Here is a 10,748-nt window from a genome sequence, read left to right as displayed (position 1 = left end):
AAAAATAAAAACGCAACTTGTAAAAAGTGAGTCAGACGTGCGATGTTAGCATAGCAAAAAAGTGTGCGCACACACGATATAAAATGCAAAATGAAATGCAACATGCATATGCATATATCTAACATAAGTGTGCAAGCACACATCCACTGTGCACACACATGAAATGAAAAAGCAAAAGGTATAAGCCTAACAGTTGAACATGTGGAGGACAAAAAGAATTCTAATTTTTTGTTGGACCACAAACATATTTTTCTCTTTCTTGGGGACCACGGACAAAGTCTTACAACCTTTTAGGACCACATAAAGAAACTGTGACATATATAAAATTAGCTTACACAAGAATATCATAAGTCAAAATAAACTTGATAGGCAAGACAACAAAGAGAAAATGCCACTTGGCAAAATATGTCACCATAACATAAGTTTGACAAAAATATCAACAGAAGCTTAAGGAATCTCGTTTCTTAACTTTACATATCTAGGAAAATTCACTTCCTCTGTGAAAGGGGGGAAACAATATGAGAATCGTCTGCCAATTTGATCGGACAATTGTGAAACTATTGAATCTGGAGACCTGCTGAATCCCATGGTTCCTGAAAGCACACCCACCTTACTGGGGGTGTGCAAAATCAACTGATGTTAAATTTTCTCCAAATATAAATATCGGTTAGTGATTGGTGTTAATTAACAACTAATCATGTCTAAAAATGTTAAAAGATGTTAAGATTTACACTTGATAATTCCTTTACATAAAATACTAATCTTTAAGCTAATGTGAAAATTGCGTTGTAAAAAAAACATCGTGAATATCAAAACTTGCTTCCAACATTTTCAGCCCAAGAGTCCAATGAAAGTTGATTGTTGAATAATTATTTCTGAGGAGTTATTATTATTATTGATTAAAAGTGGTCATTGCCACTCTGAATACAAAATACAGCAGGAGAGAAGAAAGATATAAATCATGGAGTATCATTAGAACATGGGTCATAAATAAATTGAAGGGCATTTATGTTTTCATCATAAATGATGCGCTTTTGTTGCTGAGACCATATTCCCAGAATGCTTATCCCATTTCCAGCCTTCAATGCAACACAGAAATATCCCTCATCAACATTAAAATAATGCACATTATTCGGATCTACAGCGAACGGATCTCCTTCGAAGCGGAAGACTAAAAATGCGAAAGCATTAAACCCTTCTGGCGGTTTCTGGTAACAAAGATCAAATCCTTCACTAACTTGGCCCGTCCTCTCAAGATTGAAGGCATCATAATAATTCTGAAAAGCTTCCATCACGGCCGTGTAAGCATTGCGGCCAACAGTATATTGATCAATTATAGTGATCAATGCTCCTGAGTCTATAATGACGCCGCCGCTACCATCTTGCCTAATGTCAAAGAGACCAGGTTCCAATCCTAACTTGCGACCGCCAACACTTATATCATTCAGTTTCAAGTAATAGTAAAAGTTTCTTGTAGGCGTTACAAAATTAATGGTTGGCGTAATTCCTGGAATTTGAGGAATCTCGTCTCCGAACTTTACATATATAGGATGATTCATGTCCTCTGCGAAAGAGGGGAAACAATATGAGAATCGTTTACCAATTGGATCGGCCAATTGTGAAGCTAATGAATCTGGAGACCTGTTGAATCCCATGATTCCTGAAATCACACCGTTTGTTTGGAAATTAGGATGTCGAGAATCATCAGAGCACCCAAAGATCAAATTCCGAACAACATTCACTCTATCGCCATCTCCAACCGTGAATGATTCCAGGGACGCAACACCTTTTGTATTAACTTCTCCATTGCCATAGCTAACATCATATACACACTGCTGATCGACACATCTGTAGAGATTATTATCACCTACACAAAGAGGATGATCGCAAGAAAGTTTTCGATAAGTCGATGATGCAAGAGAGTCATACATGGGATATATTTGTCTGTAACAATTCTTGCAAGGCTTACATTGTGACCAAATTAGGCCACCACCTGTGTCCAACAGCAAAAACACAAATACGGGGGGGGTTCCGATCCCGACGTACACGATATAAAATAATGAACCAGTTCCCACGGTGAGAATAATCGTTTCATCAGGTGCTAATGTTGCATTTGGAGCAAGAACTGCTTCCAAATAGGCGGCTCTGGCATCGGAGGATCTGATCATTCTTTGAAGTCTTTCAAGTCGAGTGAGGTTTCCAGGGTATAGTGGAGACTTCGGAGAGTCCCTGGGGATGAGTTCAAGAGTCAGTCCGGGAGACTTTGAAGTAGTGAAATGGAGTTGGGAAAATGTTGTGATGAAGTAAAGAAACAGAGTGGCTGCCTGAAAAGTTCCCATCCTGATCATTTTAGAGAGGAAGAATGAGTCTTACTGCGACTCCATGGCAGGTATATTTATATGTTTAAATTTTAATCAAATTATTAATACTTTTAGCTTTTTTTCTAAAATTATTATGGTAATTGTCATGATTAATTAGGTGTATTTGTTTTCTAAACAAATAAAGAGTGATGCTATTGACACCCCATCTTTTATCTTATTAAACCCTTTTGAAATTCTTTTCCTAATTCCAGTTTTATTCTCTCTCAAAATGACTCTGACTAATTCAATTAATGAGGTTTTTATAGAAGTGGGATTTTATAAGATAAAATTTAGGGGACAAATCGCATCACTCATAAATAAAACATGATATAGTTAATTATGTTAAATGGTAAAATCTTTAAATGATAAAAAAAAGAAAAAAAAAAAGTGATAGCATTAAATTATTGACTAAATGAAATATTTTCTTAATTCTTTCAATGTAATTATCTTGCTTAATTAGTTTTTTTTTTTTTCAAATATTTCTTTTATAAATATGTCTTAGTTATTTCCTCTAACTCTTTCCACTTTAATTATATTGTAATTTTATTTATTTTTTATTTCCTTTCTTGAAATGGACCTATTAAAAGTTGATCTTTAGACATTAAGTCTTCGATTTATTTTGCTAAGACAAAATCTATAATTACTATTTTTATTGTTAATTAACAATAATAATAATAATAATGATCATATGTGCTGATTAGAGATTCACACCAACTAAAGTGATCCGATTGACCTTGGCAAAATCCGAATAGATGTGTGCGTAGTTAAAGATAACCAGCAAAGTATGAAATAAAAGCAGTAAAGTGAATGACAAAATGGTTTTTAAAGTGGTTCGGCAAGTTATGATCTTGAGCCTACATCCACTGTTTTTCTTATTAGCTATGAGAGCTTACAAGAAAATAATAGAATTCCTAGAACAATTTACTAACCCCTTTTCCATCATTGGAAGGGGTTTATATACAAGTTTTGTATAAAGGAAAGAACGGAATTAAAGGAATTACAATCAAGATTGGAATGCAACTCCAATATTCTCTCGATTGAGCACTAAGATTGCACCATGATTATTATCGATCTGATCCCATTCGAAATATCCGGGATATGAGTTTTCTATGATTTGCTTGAACAACTATTAAGATTGGTCGCAACTAGCTTGTATTGAGTCGAGCTATATCTCGACGAGCTTATGCTAGTTCGGACAATCATTTGAGCTGGACTAATTCTGGGTCGGGCTATAACCTCGCAGAACTCTGACTTCTCCGAGCTTGATGAAAAAATCACACACAACATATGCCCCCTAGTGTTCAATGCTCGTTTTGAGCTTCAATGACTAATTGCTCGATTTGATGTCAAGCTCAGACTTCATTGATTGTGTGCTGAATGTAGACTTTGTCAAGCTTCTTGAATCAGACTTATCTTCAGTCGACATAATCAACACTTTGCTTTTTCTTTGCTGTAACATTCTCAATAAACTTGGAATTTGAAAAGAGGGGCATGTGAGTAATTTCCACGCAGTCATGCCGCATTAAATGCAGTAGGCTTTTGCAGTTACTTTTTGTCGCACGTGGGCAACTACAGTTGTCCACGCGCAAAGTCGAGGAGACGTGCGATGGTAGTTATGATTGCAGAGGTCTGACGATTGATCGACCTTCGTGGATGATTAACACGTGGCCATGTCGAATGGTCAGGATTGCTCGACGAATGGAGGGCTAAGATTCACTATGGATCAATGGTTACGGTCGAATCTTGCCCCTTCGTCTCCCATGTGCACCACTATAAAAGGACGCAACCTTCGTCAAAACTCTCACACTTTGCAAAAATATTCAGAGTTCTTTGTTTTTACTCTGTCACTGCTCTCTCAACTTCATGATGTTTTTCTGGCGAGTTTCCACCACCTTTGCACTTCGGTAAGGTCGTTTCTCCTCTTTTACTCATTTTAACGTCTATTGTTGTTAAGGGTGGCCATTATCATGGCCACATTAAGCTTTTTTATGATTTTTTGAGTATTCCTGTTAGTTTTGGGTTTTAGAAGGGTTAAGAAGGTGACTGCCAAAATCCTAGTAGCTTGCTTATATCTGTTGATCAATGTGAGCTACCCTAGATGCTTGAACTGAAAGGAAAGTGTGAATAGGTCCCAAAAATTTTTAGCTCTGACACTTGGTCACTTCTGTTTTAGGTATCTAGAGGCGAGATTTCACCATGCCTTCATCAAGTAGCCATAGTATAGACCGCATGTTTGATTCTCCGGCAAGCTCATTAGTTTGAGAGGAAATAGTCCTAGAGGTTTTCAAGGACTTCATTGTACGGAGCTTAGACCTCGATGTTGCGGGCTCTTCTAACCATGCTTCCGTGGAGACTCCTCCACCAAGGGAGTCCTTGGTTCATAGGCCCCAAAAGGAACCAAGTTCCTTAACTGAGACAGCGAACATTGAGCACATAAAGGACGTTTAAGCAACTCAACTTCCCTTGATGGCCCTAGGAAACTTCTCCCAAAAGAATCCCCCCGCTAGTTGGGCGACAATAACAAACACCCTCTTAATGTGCGAGATGTTTGTTCCCCCTCATTATTTCATTGCTAATGTCCTGAACAGGTTTCGCATAACTCCCCTTCAATTGACGAGGAACTCCTACATAATTATAGTAGGTATGTACATAGCATACATGATAGCTGACCTAGGCGAGCTATCTGTGGAGAAGCTTGTCCACTTGTACAGACTGAAGAAAATTCAAGACCAAACGTACTATCTCTCAAAAGCAAGGAAAGCACATATTAGTGGTTTGATCGAAGTCCCAAAGAAGGTTCCATACTAAGACTCGCAATATTTTTTCTACCAGTCTGAGGTGACGACACCTTCACCTTAGAAGCTAGTGAGACTCCAAACTTCGCACTAGCTAAAGAATATTTCCTAGTCCAAAAAGCAAACTAACTTTACATTCTTTTTTGTTTTGCAATAAACATCGAGCAGAATTTCCTTCCTGAGGCGAGCTTAGAGCTACTTCGGTGATTTAGTGCTCTACCCAATAGCGAGCGTGACATTACTTAGCTCATCACTCTTTCTCGGTTGACAGCGTATCGCTTCTGCATCAATGTAGCCAAGTTTTACACCATCTTTGTGAAAGGTAACTACTTAGTAGCTCTCCATTTTTTATCTTGCTTTGTTAAGTCACTAAACACCTACTTTTCCTTTGCATATATATGGGCCAAAAAACCCAAAGGCCTAAAGAAGAAGGCTCCAGCTAGTAGGGCTGCCAAGAATCTATCGATTGTTCTGGCAAAGAAGTAGCCTATGGACACTCCTGGGGTGACGAAGCAAGGTACCTCATGCCCAGCCCCCAAGCATGACGGTGGTGAACTTGGGGAAGGCTTAAGTGCCAAGAAGCCCATGATTGCTTCCAAGGTAGTTAGGGAGAGAGGTGCCCTTGAGTCCCCAAAGGGCTTAGAGAAGAAAACCACCGAGTAAGTTAAAGGCTCGAGGAAGAAGAAAATGTCTGAGCAATAGGATGGCTCGAGCAAGAAAAAGTCGCCTGAGCAGGAAGAACGCTTAGGCAAGAAAAAGTTGACTGAGCAATAGGGAGGCTTGAGAAAGGCAAAGGTTATTGAGCAACAAGACGACTCGGGCAAAAAGGTTGTCAGGTAAGCTATTGGCCCGAAGAAAGTTGCAGCCAAGGACTTGGCTAAAAAGAAGTATATTCCCACAGGTGAGACTGTCATTCTTGTGGTAAGTAGATCAAGCTTGCCTTTACGAGGAGGCAAAGGGAAGGCAGACGAAGCAACTTAAGCTACGCTCGACGCACTGATCGATGGGTTATCAATGCATATCGATGTTGGAGCCTCAACGGCTAGGGAAGCCATCTCTCCGCGAACCTATATGGGGCTCAGAGATGTTTCTCCTCACATGCAGCTTGCTTGGGCATGCAACTACGTCACTAAGGTATCGACAGTTTGCCCTTCTTCCTTTCTCTTAGGTTTTTCCCTTTATTTCTCACTAATTGTTTCTTTCTTTTTAGGCTTGCGTGGTGACCAAGCTCTTCCTTAATGAAAGTTATCCCAAATTGGAGGGTACCCATGTGGGGTGGCAAGAAGCAAAGAAATTGAAAGAAGACGCCTTGGCTAGCATCGAGTTGGCGAAGAAGGAGAAAGGTTCACTATTGGCCGAGCTTCAGTGGCTGAAGAAGGAGGCTAAGGCCTTCGAGGTCAAGGAAATGGAGTTCCTTGACAAAATTAAGGCAAACGATGCTGCTCAAGCAAAGGTTGAGGCAAAGTCAGCCGAATCTGAGAAAATTCTGGCACAGCAGCGAGGTACCAATAACAAGTTGAATTCCAAGCTTACCATGGCTCAGAAAGCTGCCTCGGACCAAGAGGCCAAATATGAGAGGGCGTCGTAAAACTTCTCTAGTGTGGTGGAAGACCGTAAAGAGGCTGAATCTGAGGTCATTTGGCTTAAGATTGATGCCGAGGAGCTAAGGTTGACCATCACGAGCCATGCTTGGGACACCTCGATCTACCTTGTTCAGAAGTTGTGGGAGGCCCATTCCTCACTTGACATCTCCTTCCTTCATGTGGCCTATCAAAAGGAAAATGATAAGATGAAGACTAAGGCACAGGGCATGGAATATGTTTATTCAGACAACTCCAAGTCTAACAATGAGGTTGAGGGAGAGGTCAGGGAAGAGGAGGAAGAAGCCAAGGTCAAGAAAAAGGTTGAAGACTTAACTCCTTTAGCCTCACTCCCAGCCATTGTCGATGATCTTCCTTCTGCCAAGCTCAGGAAGATGCCCCGACTCTTGCTCCTGATGATACTACTCAAACTTCTACTGCTGACAATACTCCAACTCCAGTTGTCTAGATTTTTCCTTATCTTTTTTTTTTTTTTTTTTTTTTTTTTTTTAGTTTAGCTTGTAAATAAACTACTATAATCAATGAAACATTGATTTTTCCCATTTTTCCGAGCAACAATTCTTTTCTGCAGAGTCATTTTAATTGTTCTGATCGAACTTAATATATAAAATTTGAATTCGCTCCAAGTTATGCGTAGCCCACTTCTTTAGGAACAAAATTGTTCTAAGTTACGCATGGCTCACTTCTCTTTAGGAACTTTTTGAACTACAAGAAAAAATTTCATGCGACAACTCCAAGTTTAGACTAGTTGTTCATCTTGAGTTTTGGGTCATTGATTTATGATCGATTTTTTGTTGACGTGTTTTACTCGAGTGTTTCCCAAGTTTTAACTTCGTCGATTCGGGAAACTTATCCCTTGATGAGTTGAATTTTGGCATGGCTTATAAAACTAAGTTGCCCTTTTTTTTTAACTCTTGACTCCGAGTTTTTGGATGTGATCACTTGGGTCGTGATTTTTAATAAAAAAATTAAATAATAATAAACATATACAAAAGTTATGAATAATACCTCTTATTGATGAAAGAGACTTGGCCGTAAAAGACTTTACATCAAATAGGAAAAAGACAAAACATAATTGAAACCTGAGCCATTTATTGGTAATACCTTTACAAATGCTCAGCATTCCATGCTCGAAGTATAGCTTCACCATTGAGATGTTCTAGGTGGAAGGTTCCTAGTGCAAGGTTTTCAAAGATCCTGAAATGACCTTCCCATTTAGACCCAAGTGTTCCCAAGTTTAATTTTGTGTACCCGAGACAATCTTTTTGAGAACTAGGTCACCCACCCCAAAGTCTCTACTTCTAACCTTGGAGTTGAAGTATCATTTGGCTCACTATTGATAGGAAGCGAGCCTTAGCTAAGACTTGGCTCGATGTTCTTTGATTAGATCCAGCCTCAAGCAGAAAAGATCTTTGTTTGTTTCTTCATTAAAGACCTCTCTCTGAAACAAACTAATCCACACTTCAACTGGGGCCATTGTTTCACATCTATATGAAAGTGAGAATGGGATTTCTCCTATCAAGCTTCTAGTTGTTGTTCTATAAAACCATAAGGCCTCAGGCAATTCGTCAACACATTTCCCTTTGAGAGCATCGAGCTTATTTTTTATGGTGTGCTTGATCACTTTATTCACAACTTCTACTTGAATGTTGGCTTGAGGCCAGTAAACAGCAAAGAAGCTCTTCTTGATTCTAAGCCTTTCACAAAACGACTAGAAATCTTCGCAATTGAAATTGTTTTCCATTGTCAATTATGATAGTATGAGGGATTCTGAATCTACAAATGATATTCTTGTTGACAAAATCCTTTAGCTTGTTAGAAGTAATGGTGGCTAAAGGCTTGGCTTCTGCCCACTTGGTGAAGTAATCCACTACGACTACTGCAAACTTCACACCACCTTTTCCTTAAGGCAAAGGGCCTATCCAATTGATCCTTTAGATTGCGAATGGTCAAGGACTTGTCAAAGTTGTTAATTCTTCGAGTGGAGTGATGCGTGCAAATGCAACACCTGATTTTACCTCACTAAATTCTAATGCAAAGTCGTGTAGTAGCAAAAGCAAGTAAGGGTCTTTCCCGTAGAGGATTTTTGAACTTAATTAATTATCTACTTCTAACAGGGTTTGTCACGAGTTATAAAAAATCAACAAAAACTAAAAAAAAAATAAAATAAAATAACTCAAAGCAAACAATGTAAATCAAGCAACTAATAACGAAAGAGAAATCAATGAGAGAAACGAGATTGAAGGTTTATTCGCCACCACTAGACATGGATTACATATAATAAAAGTATTCTTTAACTTTCTACCCTCTTGATCACATCAACTCAAAAAATATCAAATGTTGATAAGTCCCATCTCTCCTTACTGAGTCGTTGGACTAGACATGGTCATAACCCAATTCCCTATTTATTAAATAACCTAGGATACGATCTCTAGATTCAAATTAATAAAAGCATTAAGTTGCATGAGACCTACTGAATCAAGGCTAAACTCATATGGTCGGTTTAGTTATCTTGAGTGATTACCCCCCATGTATGCAGGCATACACTTTACTACTAGTTATTTAGGTTAATAAAGCGATTTCGTACTAAACAACCTAAATTGACATTAATAAATTAATCCTAACTATTTAATTGTGCACTTAAACAGTTAAGACAATCTATCTAAAACCTATTCATAGAGAAATAATCACATAACCAAGAGGGATCAAAAGATAAATAGATGTAGATTTTATTAATCACAAGGCATGTCTAAGGCTTTGAAATCACCCTTAATCATCAAAAGAATTAGTTACTCATGGAGAAGAATAAAAACATAATCATATTAATGAATAAAAGAATAATAATAACAAGAGATAAGAAAAACTTAGGAAATTTTGGGTAGAACAATGGAGTTGATGGTGATCTTCCTCAATTCTTCTATCCAAGCCTCTTTCAATCTCTCTTAATCTCTCCATTATTGAGTACTTTTGTTCTCTACAAAGATGCTAAAAGACTTCTATTTATATCCCACAAAGGTTAGGGTTTTGTTTTCCTTAATTCTATTTAGTTTAGGACTTTGAAACCCTATTTTCCTAGTCAAAAACGAAAGAAAAATTTTTAGCTATCGTGACTGTGTCCCGGCACTCTACTGTGGCATGGTTGATTCTGGACTAAGTGTGCTATGGCACAGTGCTGTGGCATGGTTGGTTCTGGTCTTGTTGTGTTGCAGCACAGTGCTGCGGCATGGTCCAATTCCTCTTCTAACCTTGCATCATTCTTCAGCACTCCAAAAATGGTGATTTTTTATTATGATAACGATGGAATCTGGAAATATGGTAAACATATGAAATTTAATCCTTTAAATCAAATTTCCAACGGTTCAAAAATTATCTCAATATGGTATCTACAGATCAAGTTATAGTTGAAACACCGAGGCATGCTCAAACTAGAGCGTAATCTATAATCTCCTCTTTATTTCAAAGCTCTATAACTTCTTCAATTCAACTCCGATTCTTGATCCGTTTGTTTCCAGTCATCAAAAATTCTCTTGCCAACATCATCTCTCATCTGAATATTATTTTTAAGCTTTATTCCCTAAAAACACAACAAAAATACCCATGATCCCGAAAAGTGCATTTATGAAACAATTATATTAATTCATGCAAATTAATCCTAATTTCCCACAAATGATACCTATAAACCACTAAGTATAAGTGTATTTTCAAGCACTTATCATGGAGCTTGCAAAACATCTGGTTAGCTACAAATGCAATGTTTTCTAAACCAGATGTTTTGTAGCTAGAAGTGGCGCAACTAAAAGTTAGCTATGTAACTTTTTGCTTACTTAGCTAATAATTTATATTTTTTGCTATGGATGAGATTAATATATAACTAAAAACTTAAATGTTTTTTTCATAACAATAATAAGCTTATAGCAAAAGCTTTGCCTTTATAGAGGGAATAGTTTGTATAGCTATATTTGCATTTTAGTTACACAAATATAAATTTATAA

At 37.7% G+C, this 10,748-nt stretch overlaps 1 protein-coding gene across 1 annotated transcript; it reads right to left on the bottom strand.

The window, feature by feature from the left end:
- Positions 1-959: 959 nt before the first annotated feature.
- Positions 960-2,339, bottom strand: LOC116115984 (aspartic proteinase nepenthesin-2-like). Its single transcript, XM_031402103.1, has one exon. It carries the CDS (start codon positions 2,337-2,339, stop codon positions 960-962), a length of 1,380 nt encoding a protein of 459 aa, XP_031257963.1.
- Between the last annotated feature and the right edge of the window lie 8,409 nt (positions 2,340-10,748).

This window comes from Pistacia vera, unplaced genomic scaffold (assembly GCF_008641045.1).
Source record: "Pistacia vera cultivar Batoury unplaced genomic scaffold, PisVer_v2 Contig759, whole genome shotgun sequence".
Taxonomy (NCBI): Eukaryota; Viridiplantae; Streptophyta; class Magnoliopsida; order Sapindales; family Anacardiaceae; genus Pistacia; species Pistacia vera.
The sequence above is the reverse complement of the archived record's forward strand: the minus strand, read 5'-3'. Positions and strand labels throughout refer to the sequence as shown.